General features: G+C 51.9%; 1 protein-coding gene across 1 annotated transcript; it reads right to left on the bottom strand.

Moving 5' to 3' along the window:
- Positions 1-939: 939 nt before the first annotated feature.
- Positions 940-17,138, bottom strand: HJURP (Holliday junction recognition protein; the record flags this gene model as incomplete). Its single annotated transcript, XM_080689296.1, has 13 exons — positions 940-963; positions 1,222-1,463; positions 1,807-1,915; positions 2,109-2,124; positions 2,510-4,064; positions 5,890-5,968; positions 7,101-7,193; positions 8,635-8,693; positions 10,352-10,436; positions 12,580-12,635; positions 14,990-15,056; positions 15,372-15,553; positions 17,009-17,138. The coding sequence occupies 13 exons, from the start codon at positions 17,136-17,138 to the stop codon at positions 940-942; spliced, it is 2,697 nt and encodes an 898-aa protein (XP_080545422.1).
- Between the last annotated feature and the right edge of the window lie 1,886 nt (positions 17,139-19,024).

Genomic DNA, 19,024 nt, shown 5'->3' with positions numbered 1-19,024 from the left:
GGAGAAACTAGCCCCATGTGCAAAGGACAGGGGTAAAAGGGAGGTCCACAGAAGGGTGTAGCTGTCCCCAGAGCAGGTAAAAAGGGACGCCCAACTGTCCCCACCACAGTGCCGGCGACAGAGCACCCTGGGGTCCCGACAGGAGGGGGCTGCTGAGAGCTCAGAAAACATGGCCCCCGCTCAGGGCCTCTCTAGCACTGTACGTTTCGAGCTGTTTTGTGGTTCTCATGGAAAAAACAGCAAAGGCTTTTCTTTTGCCAAGCAAGCAAACGCTGCTAGCAAAGTCAGACCTGCTGGTGCAGTGGGGACGGGTGTGGTTGACAAACGTGCCCGCCGTGGGCCGGGGCTCCCCTCGTGCCTGCGCCAAAGCACTCCAGGTGCTTCAGAGACCCCAGGGCAGACACCCAAAATGTTAAGGCAATAAAGTACTTTTTTTCTCAAGAAAATTTTATTTATTTTGGCATCAGCTGTTTTGTTTGCAAACTGAGGTTTCCCATTTGAAATTACTTTTTGTTGCGTTTTAATGATAGAGATGGGGTTGAGGTGAAGGACCAAAGAGGACAGTGAGGGACAAGCCCAGTGACGCTGCTGGTGTTTGCTCCCGAGATGCTCGGCGTGGGAGGAGCTGTGGCAGCGCGCTCGCTCGCATGCACGCACGCACGCGGCCCTGCACTCCAGCCTGGGCTTGGTCACCATCTCTTGGACCCACTTCCGCCCCTCGAGCGTCTTGCTACTCCTGGATTAAGACCCTGTCATTCTGCCGAGGCGGCCCACGCGAAAGGCACCCCCTTCTGTCTGGGTGTCGCTTCTCAGTGGGTTGGCCCACAGCACCTGGAGAAGCCCTAGAGGGTGGTGACAATACTTTGATCCTGAAAATAGTGTGGGTTGTCTTTAAAAAAAAAAAAAAATTAGAAGCAAAGAGAAAACAAAGGGTTAGGCTCAGGCCATGGAAAAGCGTAATTTCTGCACAATAAAATGCCAACCAGTTAAAGGGCAATCACAGGCGGGAGTGTTCATTCCAGTGTGCAGCAAACTGGGTCGATTCATGCAGTCAGGTCTAGAACATACCCAAACTGGACGGGCAAACACAAGTGTCCTGCAAGGACACCCAAGAGCAGGCCGGCTCCCGTGCAGTGGGAGCGGGCACTCCTTGGAGAGGGCGCTGACGTGAGGTGGTCAGCAGCCTGCTGAGGCGCTTTGGGTAAGATGCCCCCTTCCCACCAAGAACACAGGCCGAGCGGCTGACACCATGAGCGTCACCCTCAAGGTCACCCTTGGGAAGAGGGGCAGGACCTCTGGGGGAAGCTGGAGGTCCCAGGGGTGGCCTCGGGGGAGGCTGGGCAAGTGGCTGGAGGCCTCGACAGGGCAAGGGCAGCGCGGGAGGACGGGCAGTGTGTACCGCAGGGGCGGGGCCTGCTCCCCACAGCTCAGCTCCAGGTGGCCTGCTGCACTCAGGATGGGCCCTACTACAAGACACGTCCGCGGTCCTCAATGAGGACATCAAGTGACGATGCAGGCTTGTCTACTGTGCTTCTGGTAAGCTCAACTGTGATTATACATGTGGACATAAAATGGCAGAGGGCGCCACTGGCCATGTTAGTCAAGTTCCAGCAGGTGCAGGAGGGAGTGCTAGGAGGATCCAACCGGACAGACAGGTGGGAAAAGCAGAAAGTGGGCAGTTATGGCAGACAGGGCCATCCAACTGGGATGCACCCCCACCCCGGGACAAGGGGATGGGGGGCGCAGACGCCGCTCTGCTCACCTCCCCAACTACAAACAAACCTCAGAGCTAAACTCAGCCCATGCCTGGGGCCTGGATGTAGACGTGCCGGCCCACCATGACGAAGACCTGGCGCTCGGGAAAAGAGGTCACCACACACACTGGCCTGTCCGCCCACCTCCTCTCCGTCCGCCCCTGGAGAAAGCGAAGGGGAGGCACATGTGCAGAAGACAACCGCACTGAGCCATCGCAGAGGGGCCAAGAGCTCTGCCGCCTCCAGGGAGCGGCGGGCCGGGGCGGTGCGAGGCTCCCGGGCTGCTCTCCCCAGGCCGGCCCAGCAGGAATCTGGCAGGGGGCACAAAGTATTTCCAGATGACTTAGACCTCACAGCAGTCACTGTTGGACTGTGAGATAGACAAAGGAGATGGAAGTCACAGACTGACACATGACGAGAAATGATGAGGTTTCAGGAAAACACCCCAAAAGCATTCCGATGGAAAACGCGTAAAAGCCTCCAGAACATTTTCAGCTCCACCTTGATGCAGCTCACACACAGACCTGGTCTTGACAGGAACGAGTTTAGAAGACAGAAAATAACCCGGAAGAGTGCTTGAAGAATTAACACATCAGTCCTGCTGGGACAGGCCAAGTGCAGCCCAGGGTTATGGTGCCCGCCTAACATGCCCAAGGCTCACACCACAGAAAGAACAGCAGAGACCGCTGCCATGCAGAGCTCCCACTCTTAGAAACCACCACATCCGGCAGACAGAAACACAGGTCCTCCCTCACCAGTCAGGCTGGGAGCGGCTGACCTGGCCCTCGGGTCTGGAGACGGCTTTGCCCACACCCCCTGAGGAATCCTGAAAACACGCACAATGTCCACACGCCTGGGGGTCTGACAGCCGGCGTCTTTTTGCAGGGAGCTGAGGGTCCCTCCTGGCCACACAAGCAGTGCATGCAGACGGACCAGCCTCCAGGGCAGCTGAGCCTTGGGGACTTTTTATGCACAGCTTGCATGATGGAGACAAGCGCTGGAAGCCCTGGTGGCCAGAGTCCAGACGTGACCTCCCTAGGAAGCTTCTGGCCTGGTACTGGGCTCCCGTGGTGGCTCTACCTGGAGACGCTCCAATGTATGCAGACACCTTTGCCCGCGGAGGTGTGGTTTGGCAATACTTCTGATGAAGCTGGTTAAACTTTTCTTTAATTTCATCATAGCGATTCCTTCCAAAGCCCAGAGATTCTATCCTTGGTGCTGAAATAGCTTTGTTGGGTGATACTGCCTTTGTGAATGTTCCAGAATTGTGTCCTTGAAAAAGGCCATCTGCCTGCCAAGAGCGGCCTGGGCTCCATGAGGGGCTGTCCTTTGAAAGACACGAAGAAGACTCACTCTTTGGTAGGCATCTACCTGCTTCGACAGGTCGTTTACCCAGGTTCTCAATAGCCTCACTTAACCATCTTGATTTATCTTTGCTGAAAGGGAAACTCAGCCGGTGGGTCTCTGAGCCTCGGGGGCCACCCGGGCTCACAGGAGCACCTCGGTACACATCCACAGCCCCAGAGTTTGAGAGGCCGGCAGTACCAGGCTGCTTCCTGGGATTAGGGCAACATTCCTGATGAAGTTTGTTGAATCTGATTTCAATTTCCCTGTACCGACTCTCGGCATGGCCGGGAAGCCTTGGCCTGGAAACTACTTTTACAGGAGAAATTAACCACCTTAACGCCCTAAGTCGATCTTCCCGGTCAAGACTGTGCGCTGCGTTAAGGTCTAAATAAGTCAACCAAGAATGCTTCCGGGGTGTTACTTGAAGTTCCTTCCAACGTGGGCCTAATTTTTGGATTTGGGGTTTGTTTCCTTCACGGGAAGCTTTTTCCAATTTTAAATCTGCCTTATGGCAAGTAAAATGTGGTAAGTTCCTACAATCTCTTAACAATCCTGCCGCTCTCCCGGGATCAGGCCTCTCCGCGGAGCTCCTCCGGGAGTGCCTGGCCTCTCGGCAGTATGTCTCGTTCATCCGCATCCTGCTTCTCCGTGCATGCCTCCTCCTGGAGCTCCAGTTTTGAAGGATAAATGTTTTGGTGGAGATTATGCAGGACGGCTTCGCGCTCAGCAGCCGGCTCATTGAATGCAGCATCCCTGCGTACAAGTCGCTGATTGTAACGTTGCAAATGTCACTGGCCTCAAAGGACTGGCTGTTCCAGCAGCTGTTACTGCTGGTGCCCAGTAAGGACAGACTGTCATTTTTAGGTGCTATGGTCATGTCTGCTGGGAGAGAACATGAAAGATCCCATTCAGTCGGGGAGGAAGCTGGCTGAGGGCTCTCCGCAGAGGCGCCGCCACGGTATCCTGGAGAGAGGCACAGCATCAAGGTGTGTCACTGTTTACAGCCGCTCAGACACACACGGCATGAGGCTCACGTGTAGATCATGCCATGTTTAAAAAAAATACAAAAATGAAAACAAAAGAGAAACCCCACAAATGTTTAAGAGTAAACTCCACAGAGATGTCTTTTTAGCTATTCAATGTCTGCTCCCCATCCACCCTCTTCATGGCTGCCCTTTCAAAGCTTATCAGGAACTAGAAAAGTGCGAGGTAGTCGGCCGGCCAAGGGGGCGGGCGGGGAAGTAAGACTCCTGGACACACGCCTTTATAGCTTTGCTTTTGCCAGCACAGAAAATGTTTTACTTAAAAAAAGGGAAAAACCCTACAACTGCATACCAACAGAAGATAAAATGAACCCGTGTATCAAACTGATAACTAGGTAAGAAAAAACAACCCAAGTAACTTTGGACACACTGTCCTATATGCAGCCCTTCCATGGGGGACATCGTCTAAAGACCAGGCTGACGGCGCCGGTGCCACCAGCCTGAGGTTATCTTGTGGGATGACTGACCAGGTGAGAGGTGACAGGCGGGAGGAGAGGCAGACGTGGAATCGGGGCAGGCGAACTAGTCACTGCTCAGAACCACACCCGAGGGCACAACCTGGCCCGAAGGGGCCCTCCAGGACAGCCGTGCGGCATCAAGTTGAACGCCACCAGTGGAATGTACCATGGAAATTTAAAGAAAAGTCCGTGAGTTCATGCTGATTCCCAGACAGCAAAAACAAAGACTAAACAAAACTGGACAGGGAGACAGGAGTCCTGTAGAGAAGCCACTTAAATAATGTGTAAAGAAGTGGCAGAGCCAGGAAAGGTCTGGCTACACCCACCAACTCAGGCACAAACCACATGTGAAAGGGTGTGCATGTGTGTGTGGCAGTGGGGGTGGAACGCAGGGCCTCCTGCATGTTAGTAAATCTCCACTGCTGAACTGTGTGTGTGAGGGTGGATGGAACCCGGGGCCTTGCGTACGCTAGGTAAGTGCTCTACCGTTGAACTAAATCTCTGGCCCCAGGTGAAAGCCCCCCCCCCCCCCAGGAAAAGGCTCCAGGGAGTTTTCAAGGATCATCCACCAGTGACCCGCCCTGAAGAAACAGGCCCTTCTGTAGTGAGAAGTTGCACAGGCCCTACCTTTGCTACAGGATCAGATGTGACAGTCGCCAGCAATGTCACGCACTAGTGGTTATGCCAAAAATGTTGATCACGAACCTATCCTTGAGGACGTGGACTAGTCTAAACTGAAGGCTTCAGGCGGGTGCTCGGCAGCTGGGCAAAAAGGCCACCAGGACATCGCCAGCCCAGCCAGGTAAAACTGTGTTGTGTCCATATCAAGTTTCAAGAACGTGCTGAACTTACTGTAGTTACAGAGAACTGCCATGTTTTTAAGGAGGCACATGTGAAGGAGTACGGGATGACACAATCGTGTGTGTGTGTGTGTGTTGGGTACACACGGACGGGGTGATAAAATAGCTGTGACCAGGTATCAGCTGAAGCGCAAAACACTCACTGACCACGCCTGTGCTTCTTGAGACTCAACTGTTTGAACTCTAAGTAGGAATGAAGAGCCAGTTAGCAAATAGCATGCCAGAACTACAGAGGAAGGCAGCTCGTTTTTAGACATCTTCATTTCCTGTGGAGGGCAGGTGTGCCTAACAGTCTAGGCTGATGGAATGTGCTGGAGAATGGTGTTGGCCCAGCGTGTCTGAGTGGCACTGAGCTGGGCTGAGCTCGCGGTGCCAATGAAAGCAAAGGAGACACGCGCAGCTGACGGGAAGTTTCTGTGTCACTTACCAGGGGCAGGTGTGCTGGGCAAGGCCAAGGAAGGGGCCAGCATCACAGATGTGTCCTTTCCATCTCCCGGATTGGCATCCTGAAATCAAAGCCAGCAGTCACATGAGCTGGGCAAGAGACCCCAGGTGCAGAGCTGGGTCCTCCCAGGAAAATGTGGTGTCCCGCAAGCACGGTGTCAGGAGCCACTCCCCTTTAGTCACGACCATGCACCTTAGCATGCTGGCAGAAAGCGGTGCAAGGATAGTGGCTGGCTGGCCGGAGGACCGCCCCACACCTGGGAACCCCACCCCTGCCTCCCTTCTGCGGAGTCTAGTGGCTTCTGTCGACCACTACACTGGGAAGATTAGGACATGTAAGGACCAAATGGGCAGTGGGCAAATACCCAACTTCAGTGCCTTCCTCTCATCAACACAGCAACCAAGAGGGTACCACCTGCTGCGGGCAGGAGGCAAGAGGCAGTGCCACCAGCCCAGTGTCCCCCGATGTGGGCTTCCCAGGGCCAGCAGAGGGCGTGGCAGAGGTGTCTTCAGCAGGACAAGAGCTGCTCATGTGTGCGTGGCTCTCCCCACCTACCCGGCATTAGCCCTCCATTGTTTTAGGAAAGATGACAGGACTTGGGACACTAAAGAGGTGCCCTTCTCCTGAGAGCCTCTACCTTTAGCTCTTGCTAGAGAGCGGCTGCAGTGCATCGCGGTGGCACCCATCCTGGGAGAGGAAAGGGAGGCTGCCTGCCTCTTGGGCCACCCAAACGCCCGTCCCACCGCACTCTAACACCACTGCAGACCAGATGGGACAGGCCGGGGGCCCGGTTACCATCTCAGCCCCTTACACTACAGGAGGCAGGAACCTTGCTTCTCCAATGGTGCAGCTTATAGGAGTGGGGGCTGCCTTCCCGTGGCCCCACTAGATACACGCGTTGCCAGGACAATGAGCCATGGAGGACCCCTCTGCCCCCAAGTCCCCCTACTGTATGCCACAGGGAACCTGAGCGTTTACTCAAAAACAGCAAGAGTCTGGCAGCACTTGAGTAAAAGGGTTTGGGAAGAATTACTCAAAGTGCTCTTCACAGGCTCTGTAGAGGGCGCACGTGCGCGCGTGTACACACACACACACACACACACACACACACACACACACACGATGACACTGCACCCCAAAGTGTCTACTTTGGCATCTAACTGCATAAAAAAACACATGGGGAAACAGATTACCTCAAAATGCCCCGCATCTTGAAGCAGTATGTCCACTTGGGTCAAGTATTTCCTTCTTAATTCATTTTTCAAAGGGCTTCCAGGCACTGTGGGCTGATCACAAAGAGAAGTGAGACCCCTAAGAGCTGTTGGGCACCACTGGCCTCTGGGATTCTGGAGTAGACTGGCACGCTCACTAACACACAGTCTCCAAATGGCTCCTCAAAGACACTGCACCTCCTGCTGACAGCAACACAAGGCGGCCCAGAGTCTCTGAAAATGCCTCGCCCCAGTGTGACTCCTGGGTAAGGTAACCACTGGAAAGTAAAAAGAAGCCAGCTGTGGTGGTGCACACCTCCAATCCCAGTACTTAGGAGGCCGAAACAGGAGGATCTCGGCTCAAGGACAGTCTCAGAGGTGTTTATGACAGTAGTACTAGAATGGGAAAAAGAAGCCTGAATATTCGTGGGCGAGTTCGGGACTCAACTCTCAGCAATAACCTCAACTGCTAAGGTAACAGACATGACCAGCTCAGGCCAGGAGTGGCTGGCTTTGCTGGCCCTCGCCTGCCAGCGATGGGGAAGACGTTCCTAAGTCCACTCTCTGCACCTGTGTGGAGCCAAGTCGGTGACGAGTCAGATAAAGAACGCAGCCTCACCACCCAACTTCTTGCTGCTGACCCTACAAAATACGTCAAAGGATTTCAGGTTCGATGCTAGAGTACAGTAACTTGGGGAGATCCTGTTTTGAAATGGAAAGGGCTGGTGATACAGCTCAGAAGTAGAATGCCACTGGGTTCAATCCCTAACATAACAACAAAACAACAACAGTACCTACCGCCCTCCCCTAGGGTCCTCATCTCTCTCTTTAGATAAAACCATTTCACAAGGAAGTGTGGACCACCCCTGCATAGAAGGCACTTTTAGAGGGGAGCAGGCTGGTTACTGTAGCATCTGATGGCAGTGGCCTGGGCCAGGAAAGAGGCTGGGGTGGACGGAGTTCTGTGAGCTCACTACACCCAGAGGCAAGAGCAAGATCTGGACTGTGCGAGGGGACAGCTGGTTCTGTGACCCTTGAGAAACTTGGAAGAAAGACCCACAAAACCACCTGTTGCTTATGCTACCCGATCACACAACCTTACGGCTCTGTGGGCTCCAGGGCTGCCTGGAAACACGGCCTACAACACTGGGGAGCTTGCTGGGTGAGAACCAAACCCACAGGTCACAGGGTCAGTCCGGGCAAATGGCAGGCCGTGAACCTCAGGGGTGACAGTCCTAGCTTCAGGCTGAAAAGCCTCCCAAACTACTTCCCGTTGTCCAAGTTCGGCAAATCAGACCGGAACCGAGGGTCCCACTGGCTGCCAAGTGCTGCACGTCGGGAGGGACCAATGCTATAGGGGACAGAGGGGGAACGGAAGACTTTAGGGTAGCAGCAGGAAGAATGAGCCCAAGCAGAGGACTTGAGCAAGGCTGAGGAAGTGCAGCCCGGCTGAGTGTCCCCATGAGCGGCCGTGCACTGGAAGCCAGCCGCTGCCAATCACCCGAGGCCGCCTTACCATCGAGGCGCCACCCTCCTGGTCCGAGGCTGCATCGACATCGTCGCTGCTCTCTGAATCTAAAAGTGGAAAAGGAATTTCATTCAGCGACTTGAGGAACACTTGCACAACCCTCTCAAGGACAGTTTTTCAATCACTCAGAACGTGCTCTGTAGTAAAAATCCCTGTGGCTTCAAGAAGTCCTCTTCAGCAAGGACACAGCCATCTCCCCCTGTTCATGATCGTCAGTAACGCAGAGGAACCGTCAGGACAGGAGCACACCTCAAGTCGCGTCATGAGGAAAAGCACACGCCACACTCCTGGGGCTTTCAGTGTCCTCCCACCCTGCGAGCTGAGACCTCGCCCAGGGCTGTCCGATAGAGCTCTCTGTGTGATGGCTGCTTCCGCTGCTGCCCACTGCCAGCCACGAGCCACCTGGGGTACTGAACAGCTTGCGTGGCTAGCAGGGCCAAGAAACGGAATTTTAATTTAATTTTCAATTAAATAGTTACAGATGGCAGCAAGGTGCCAGGGAAGGGGCTGGCAGCGGTGGCAAAGGCTGTGTACAGGCCAGTGTCTGTAGCAGACGGTGGCACCACAGAGAACAGGAGGCCAAAGGCCCAGCACAGCACTGCTGGCATGAGGACTAGACAGGCCGAGAAACGCGCTCTTGGGGTTTCGGCCCATCACAGAGGAGCCTGTGGTGGGGGAGCTGTCCTGGGGAGGAGCTAGAAGAAATGGGGATGGGTCCATTTTAGTTTAGGTGTGAAGTGTGTAAGGAGAGAGGCACCAGGCAAGACACACCTGACTGATGGGGTCAGGTGAGACAAAAGCTAGCAGATGGTGAAGCCATGGTTCCATAGAGAGAAGTGCAAAGAAGAGGTTCAACAAACCCCAAAGAAAGGGCATCTTGTTGGGCTGTGAGGTAGGCCAGGAGCCAGGGTGGAGGAAGGAGAGGAAGGAACTTGAAAAGCCCTGTGTTCAGGGACCAGGGCCAGAACGTTCCCAAGGAATTCAGCCCGGTAATTCAGCATCTGTGTCCAGACCCTGGAGCTGGAACCCAAAGCCAGAGTGCCCATCGGCCAGGAGACCCGGGGCAGCAGCGGGGGCACCTCAGTGGAATATGGTTAGAGGGTTGAACACACGGCCAGACAGAGACGCGGCATGGAAGAGATTCACAAGGTACTTTTGAGCACTTAGGCTGAAATCTGAGCACGTTTAAATGCTGATGGGGCACCCGCCTAGAGGGGAGGCCGATGGTACAAGGGGACGGAGGGATTATGAGGAAATGGCTCAGGGTTGGACTCTACAGTGGGACTGCTTGGAAGGGATAGGAGCCTCTTGTGGGCAGGAAGGAAAGACAGATGACCCGAGAGCTGGGAGGGTGTTCTACACAAGTGTGTGCACACCTGGAATCCAAGTACTTGGGAGCCTGAGACAGGAGGATCTCGGGCTTGAGGTTAGGCTCAGCAATTTGGTGACTCTCAGCAACTTGGAAAAACCCTGCTTCCAAAAAAGGTAAAAGGGGCTGGGAGTGTTGCTCAGAGGCAGAATGGTAGAATACTCCTGGATTCAATCTCCAGTACCAGGAGAAAAAAAGTTAATAGAGCACTTAAGATGTCTTTAGTTTTAAAATAGCCCTTAGAAAACATAAAACTTTGGCGAGGAGGGAACTCACGTAACAGACATCTGCCGGGCCAGGCCTCCCGGCCTCCCTTTCTAACTAGGCGGCACTCACCGGCTGCCCAGACTCCTGTGTGGTGCAGGGGGCTCTCGGCCCCGCAGGCTGAAGCTCGCCAGGGGCCTTCTGTCCCAGGGGGGTCCTTGAGGCACAAATCAATAAAGACAGGCATGAGTGACAGCACACTGTATGGCCCCTGTTAAGTAACAGATCTGCAATTTCCCACAACACGAGCTTCATGAGGCTTCTTGGACACTCGCTTTATAAGAACTGTTCAGGATTCCGGAGGGAGCGGAGGCTCCCCGTGGGAAAGCAGTGGCCGAAGCGCAGAGGGGAGGGCGCGGAGCTCTGCCTCTCCCCTCGGGCGCTCTGGACCCCACGAGCCCCGCCTGCGCGTGGCTCCACAGGCACTCTGGCAACAGAAAGCCAAAGTGGACCAGAAGAAAACTGTCACTTGGTCGTGGAGAAATCCCAAAGCAGCCAGGAGGTCCCTAGGGTGATCTGCGATTTGAGGTGCCCTGAGCTCTACAAGTCCTGTGGAAGCAGAGGGTTTAACACTGAGCCTGTGAGCACAGTCAGTTGCCCTGACCAGGAGCTCACGGCACAGGGGGCTAGCTGGTTGCTCTCCGGGACGCCACGTCTGCTCTCTGGAGTCTCTCTACAACCCCACTGATGCGTTAGCAGGTTCTCACTAGTGAGAGTCAAGATTTTAAGATTATCGGACTGGCTAAAATGTGGTAGCAATTGCCCAAGGTAAGCACTGTCCCTTTAGGAAGGTCCTCCGGGGTCTCTGTGGTCCAGGGGATTTGTGGCTACACGGGCAATGCTTCCTAACTGAACCAGCCTCCATGACACCAGCACACAGGTGGAACTCGGCAGAGTTTTCACAGGTTTTGTGGCTGTGTGTCTGAAGGGTGGTAGAACTCAGCTGAGAACTGGAAGCTGCCAACCCCTACAAACTCTGAAGCTGTAATCACAGGCTATACCCACTTTTCTAATCCCAAGAAAGAGCCAACACTTCTGCAGACCCCAGGCAGGGCGCCCTTTACAATTTAAGCAAAAACCTTAATGTCCAGATGGAAAGCTTTTGCCACCAGGACCACTGGTGATAGCTCTGAGTGTCATTATATGTACAGTTTAGAGAGAACATGTCCTTGGGCCTCCTAATCCTGCTTCTGGGCATTTACCAAAAAAGAAATTAAGAGGGGGGTATATCCATACTGGGAGATTAGAAGCAGGGTGTTTGCGTGAGGAATGAATAGAAAGGGCTTTATAGCTGCAGCTCCATGGGAACCCAGGCATGGGTGCTTACTAACACATTGCCTACAGAGCTGAGTAGCTATGTCGGTGCGCAGCCAGCAAAGCCTACAACACTTACCTTTGGCCTTTACAGAAAAGGCATGCAAACCCCAGCTTACAATAAAGGAAGGTGCAGAGGGCTAAAATCTATCAACAGAACAGTTAAAAAATGGGACGGAACTATACGATGAGCGACTAAGACTTCTGTATGTAGACTAACTGGAAAAGAAAAAAATGTGTACTTATGTGTAGAAAGTGCACTAAACTAAAAGGGCAGCAACGACTACCTGCATAGAGGCCAGCCTAATTTAAGTAGTTCTGCGTAGTTCTAACACTTTTTAAGGAGGTTTGATTTTGGAATCAACCTTAATCTTAACCTGGATGCTTTCTCTCTCCAGTGTAGGCTTTCGGCCTGTGACAGTGAGGGAGAAGAGCATGAGGTGTCTGAGAAGCCAGCAGGAAGAGCCTGCCAGACAATCCTGCAAAAGCTCCCAGGGTGAAAGGCCCCTGGGTCCCACAGTAGGAAATGAAACTGCACGGGCACCATCCATTCAAACAGTACACATCACAGGGCAGCGACGCTGGTTCTTGAAAAGCAGCAGAGAGCGTGATCCTGCACTCTCCCTCCCCATCTCATCACCTTCTAGCCCACCCCCCCCCCCCCGGGAACTAGATTTGGTCTTTTCTGAGAGGACCCAACATCAAGCTCTGGTTATTCAGCAGGCCCAGCCCCTGTGCCTGTGAGCCAGCTGTTAGAGCCCCGAAGCCTAGGACAGGAAATGAGGGCAGACAAGAGGCTAGACACACGCGGCTGCTCCTGGCCCTGACCAGCAAAACACACGCTTCTCGTCGATCCTCAAACAGACACAGCCACAGGGCCGTCAAGGTGAGAGAAGAAACACCATGGGCTCCCGGAGCACAGCCACCCACCCCAGATTCACCCACAGCAATACTGCTTCACAGCAATAAAATGGGACATTAAATACCTGGACTTGTCCTTTGTTTTGTTCCTTTATTAGTTTTCCTCCCCAAATTTTCAATCCTTAAAAAAAGAAACAAAAATAGTCTTGGACACTGAATTTCTATATCGTACGCATTTATAGAAAGAGCCAAGGTGGTGGACACAAAGAGGATCTACTGTTTAAAAGCAAACCAGGTTTCGGAATCTGCCGCTCATCTTTGTGATGCTGAATCGCCAAGATCAGATCAGTGTATCATAAACAGAACTCCCTCCTATCTAACAGGCAGCAGTGTGTCAACTACATCATTAACCTGAAGAGTTAAATGAAAACAGGAACACACATATGCCACACACGGTCTTTAAAATATTCACTTACTAGCTGACTGTGGTGGCGCACACTTGTAATCTCAGCATTTGGTAGGCTGAGACAGGAGGATCATGGTTCACTGATAGTCTCAGCTACTTAGCCAGGCCCTTTGTAACTGAATGAGACCCTGTTTTTTTAAAAAAAAAAAAAAACAAAAAAAAAAACTAAAAAATAAGGCTGGGGTGTAGCTTGGAGGTACAATGCCCCTGGGTTCCATCCCCAGTACCACAAAAAAAACCAAAACGCAAAATATTCACTTACTGAACCGGGGCAACAACGAGTATATTTATAGAGTATGTCCTTCTGGAGGGCTACCTCTACACCCCATACTGGAAAAAAGTGCTGAGGGCAAGAAATAAAGCACACACACAGAGCAACCCAGCACGGGGCGAACTCCGGGTACTGGAGTTCAAGCGCACCTAGTCCTGCCACCTACTAGCTTATGGAACCTGGGTAGTACACTCTATTTCTCCCTAAGCCCTCCGAAGAAATTCAAGTTAATAAGAAAGGAGAGCTGAGCTCCGAGGCTTGAGATGGTTATTGAAATGTATGCAGTGCTTACTATGCTCTAGGCTCTATTCTTTTTTTTCCAAACCATTTTTTTTTTCATTTTTGGTAATGAGAACATTTATTTATTTTTTATTGGTGCACTGTAGTTGTCCATTCCATTTCCCAAGTATTCCTCATTAGTATTCACAACAACCCACCTGCACACAACTTGCATAGTCCTCCTAACATCCTGCGGTACACTTACATGTTCATCAGACAGGCAGACACAGACAAAGGGAAGTTCAAACACTAGCCCAGGCCACCCGCCCACGCGGTGGAGCCAGTATGTGACCCGGGGCACTGCTGTCTCTGTCTCTTAGAAACGCAGGGCACGCAGTAAGCTGCCAATAGTGCAGGAACTATTACTTCCCTACCGTCCTTGTCATAATCAGTGCGGTAGCTAGTTCTACTCTGCCCGCTACAGGGTTGCTTTAAACTGGCAATGCACATTACTCTGCAAGGATCTGACGTCAGCGTTTAATAAAGGCCGTGCCACTAACTGTCTCTCAGGATGAGCACCAGGACAAGGACCTGTACCATGATCATGAACTACGACCTTGCCAGGCACACAGACCTACTGAATCAGCATCCGACACCGCAGTTGATGGCCCCGGAGCCGGCTCTCCAGGAGTCTCCTACATGGTCAAGTGTTCTCAGAGTGTGCAAGTACTTCAGCTATTGTTCTCACTGAACAGACATCAAAACTTTTACTTGATAAAATTATTGGTATTCAAAATATGTGAATGTCTAAAACATCCTGGATACAGCCCATCCCCACATGAACAGGCTTTCAGACCACAGCGAAGCCTTGGGGATGACTCCTAAACTACCTTGTGTCTGCCCTGGATCAGAGCGAAAGAAACCTGCAGCTGGAACATTTTAGTTTCCATCTGTGTAAACTTCTAACCCAAAGCACTGCTGGGTCAGCTAAAAAGGCAGGAGAGGCTTTCTCTTCATTCAAGGAGCAGGCTGATGAACCTTTTGTGTCTGTCTAATACAAGGCAGAAGGTGACCTGAGATTTGCTTTCTTTACTAAGCCAAAGTGAGTTGGTAGTAAGGCTCCTATGGGAGCAACTGCCCTCATGCACTGCTCATTTCCCCCAGCCAAGTACCAATGTGAGAATCCATGAGATCTAAGGCATTTACAATATTAACCATTAAACAAAACGGCTGCTTCAGTGTATTTCACAACTGTGCTCAGAAGCTCAGGGAAGACGGTTACTACTCCAAGTTAAACAGGATAAACAGCTTATATGAGTGCCCAGCACTGCTCCAAGTTTCTACAAGGCTCGACATAACTGTTATCACATCCTGGCAGAGCAGACTAGATTCCTGACCATTTTAGAGATGAAGAGACAGACACCACTGGACTAAGCAACTGGCCCACGCCCATATGTCAACCCTTGGCAGGTAGGGGCTTCTTTTTGGTCCCCATTGGTGAGGTGAACAAGTTTTACTTTACAGAGCAGTGACAGCATTTCAAAATCCCAGAGTAGTCAGGAGGGGGGAGCCTCGGTACCTTCGGGTGTCTGGTAGGTCAGTGTGGACATGTGCACCAGCGGGTCGTCCTCGAAGGGCTGGTTATACTGTGGGGGGGGGGGGAGGAAGGGGCGTCCTGTCAAGTCCCAGAACCCCACGGAGACCCGTGACGCATACAGAGGAGGCGTCAGGTTGTCAGCCTGGAGCGCCCTCGACCCCTTCTCCACCCCTCAAGGGCCCAGCCTGCACCCAGCCCTTGCCAGCGCCCGCGCACCCGGCTCCAGCGCCCGCCCAGCGCCCAGGAACCCAGCTCCAGCCCCACCAAAGCCCCAGCCCCGCATTCCAGCGCGGACTCGCCTCGCCCCTCCGGGTCCCACCGCGTTCCGCAGGGCCGCCCCTCCCAGCCCGTTGCGGGGACCCACCGTCTCCATCAGCTGCTGCATGCGCCGCTGGAAGCGGAGGCGGCTGTCCCTGAGCCTCCGCAGCAGCGTTTCCTCATCCATGGCGCGCCGGACCCCGCCACGATTCGCCCTAGACTCGACCTCAGGTCGCCGCGCGCCGCTCAAATGAGCAGTCCCGCCCTCCCTGCCCGCCTCTCCTGCTCCTATTGGCTGACGAGAAAGGGGCTGGCGCTGATTGGACCTTTTAAATGTGTCTTAGCCACTTTCTCCCGGCCAATTCGCGTTCGGGCTTCCGGCCCCGCCCGGGGAGTGCGTCTGGGCCACGGCCTCGGGTGGGAACTGGGCGTGGTCGGCCGCTGGGGTTCCAGGCTCCGCATTCCTGCCTGTTAGCGAGCGAGCAAGGCCCGCGGGACGCCGTGGAACCCTTCATGTTTACTTGCCCGTGCACCGGAGACAAAGCGTAGCCTAAGACTGGAGGGACAGGTCGGAGTAAGAAACCTCCGAACTGTAATACAAGCGGACGTTCACTTAGAAGAGAAAATCCAACAAATGACACATTGGAAGGTGCAGAGCGATACCAGAATCATCACAGAATCCTGGAAAATACAGGATTTTTATGAACCTGCGCACCTTTCCCCTAATTTTCTGATTGCATAGTTTCTTCATTTATATTATTAATCTTGTAATTTGTGTGTGTGTGTGTGTGTGTGTATCATGATATACATATCATGATATATATCAATTTCTTAGACCATATATATGATTTCTATATACATACAATGATTATATGTATAACCATTGGGTAAAGTATGATATTACTTGAGTGATATGTATATGTGATATATGATAATATGTGTGTGTGTGTGTGTAATTAAGATTAGAAAGGAAAAAACTTTTTTTTTTTTTTTGGTGGTACTGGGGTTCCTGGAAACCCTTCTACCTCCGGGCTACACTCCCAGACCTATTTTATATTTTTATTTGGAAACAGGGTCTCTTAAGCCAGCGAGGCTGGCTTCGAACCTGCGCGATCCTCCTGTCTCCACCTCCCAAGCGTGGGGATTACAAGTGTGCATCGCCATTCCCAGCAAGAAAAAAAAAAAAAAATTGTGATTGCCTTGGTCATGACACCAAGTGAACCTCCAGTATTTTGGTGAATTAAAGCCAGTGAAAGCAAGGTAGCTTGTGAACTTATTGTTATTGTCCAGTGGATTCCGACATTGTGGAAAGACGTCTTCTCTATGTCGGCGCATAGCTTGCTCATGACTGGGGCGGGTGGGGGGCTGGTCTCTTCGCCTCTCTGCCTGTGCCGCAGTCCTTTTATACCCAAATGTAACATGGGGTGGGGGTGTTGAAAAGAACTTTAGAACTCAGGTAGTATAAGTATCCATAAAAGGTATTGTAAGGGCCCCCAAGAGTTGTGCCATCCAGATTCCTCTTTAAGATGGTTCAGCATCTGAGAGGCCTGTCCGCCAGGGCCTTTAGTGGTCTGCCTTTTTTTTAATGGTTTAGTTTCAGCTGCCTGGCCCAAAGCCGTGCTGCCCCGGGATGGCTCAAATCTAGTGGCCGATCCAGGTAGGAATGTGAAGACTGTGTCAGTTCAGTCCAGTGGGGGGATGACCCTGACAGGCCGGTCTGTGTCCTGAGCTCTGCCTGCTCACCTGTCCACTTCCGCTCCTTCCCCTCATCCTCCACTTCCTTATGGTGCTGGTCCTCAGGACACCCCCTTATGAACTGCCTGGACCCTAACTTGGTCCAGGTCTTCGCCTTGGAGAACCCAACCCACTGCATGCAAGCAATAGCTGGATCTGCACAATTTATAGCTTTCCCAGTTTTCAGGAACAGCTGGGGTGCCATCCTCCTCCTCCCTTGGGACAGTTCAGAAATTGAACATGCTGTCCCCCATCCTCTGTTTCCACACATAATTTAGTTTTTAGCATTTAATGCCACGTTTAGAGTCTTGAAGCCTTGGGTGTTTTCTCTCATTCTCTTTAAGGTTTGGAGACATTTCTCTTCTATAACATTCTAACAAGTGTGACCGTGCCATTTTTAAAACCCGGCCTCTCCTTAGCTAGTTCCCCCTCTGTGGGAAAACACCCCCAGGCTTAGACACTGCCCTTCCTGGCTTCTCTGATCCAAGGACCGGCCTCTGCTGGGGCTCGTGAGCAGCTCTGGGAATTCAATCTGGATCTCAAGTCTGAGCCTTTCGTTAAAGTCTAGAGCACCTCAGTAGCCAGCCCCTGAGGAGCCAGCCAAGCCTGTGCGGTTTCATCCCTTAGGGCTCTGGTTGTCTGGTCTCTCATTTCTCTCGGGTTGGTTTTCCTCATCCCATGATCCAGAGTGGTGACCCAGCCAAGGAGAGAGGAAAAGTGTGCAATGCTTCTAATTTGATGCCTTTCCCTACAAACCCCTCCCCCTGCGACAGCCTACACATGTGTCCTCAGGCCCCTGGGTGGGCTAAGCAGACTCCTCTCCTGACTTTCTACTCCCATGTAACAGGGAAGTATCACAAGTCTGTTCTTTGCCCAGGGGCACAAGTTCCTGAAGGAAGTGCCACGGGGCCTCCTGGGTGTCCATGGGCAGCAGAGCCGAGGGCACAGTGCTCCAGCCGCAGAATCTCCACTGCTGCTGCCACGCAGAGCTCCCTGCCAGCCATGCCAGAATTCCCAAACCCCAAAGGCCATGTTCAAAAACTGTGCCTAGAAAACAGCTCTCACTAGAATGATTTTATGGCTGCTCTCATAAAGTGGGCTTGCACTTTGCTTCACAGGGAACAGATGGAGACTTATTTTGCATAAAGTTGCCATGTAAATAATTTTTTGTTGGACAAGTGTGGAAATGTCACCCCCAGTCTGTGGTTGGAGAAGCACAACTTTTGGTTGATTCCGGCTTTGACATAGAAATTGCTAGGTGCTGGGCGTGGTGGCGCACGCTTGGAATCCCAGTACTTGGGAGGCAGAGACAGGAGGATCACACAGGTTCAAAGCCAGCCTCAGCTACTTAGTGAGGCTCTCAGTTTCTTAGTAAGATCATGTTTCTAAAGGAAATATAAAATAGGTCTTGCCCCTGGGTTCCATCCCCAGTACAAAAAAAAAAAAAAAAAAAGAAAGAAAAGAAAAGAAAAGAAAGGAAAAGAAAAGAAAAAGAAGTTGCTAGGTAAAAGTGAGAACCCCAGTTTGAGATGAGTTATCAGCCACAAACATCAGGCCCCAGCTGATGGAAAGAAACCAAGTAGCTGCAAAATAGCTGGAAACAGTTGACTGTCCACGAGGTGTCAGCCAAAGCTCGCGAAACATGTTTATTTTGTTTTTCTAAATCTATCAAAGTAATTAGAGATATTGGCAAGGATTTGGCTGGAGGACATTGAGTGAAACAACTTTTAATGTTCAAATCTAGAAGGGTATTTGAATAAATGATGGTAGGTACCTGTCTGTGTTCTATTAACAGTGTTAAAGTACTGTAATTATTGGCATCTAAAAGATATATTTATAAATAAGAGATTATAATCACATACATTATGTATTTAAATATTTGGAGTGTGTGTATGTGCATGTATGTGTGTGTATGTGTGTATGTATGTATGTGTGTGCATGTATGTGTGTGTGTGCATGTGTGTATGTATGTGTGTATGTATGTATGTGTGTGTGTATGTGTGTGTGTGTGTTTCCAGGGTTGTT

Source organism: Muscardinus avellanarius (assembly GCF_963383645.1).
Source record: "Muscardinus avellanarius genome assembly, chromosome: 2".
Taxonomy (NCBI): Eukaryota; Metazoa; Chordata; class Mammalia; order Rodentia; family Gliridae; genus Muscardinus; species Muscardinus avellanarius.
The sequence above is the reverse complement of the archived record's forward strand: the minus strand, read 5'-3'. Positions and strand labels throughout refer to the sequence as shown.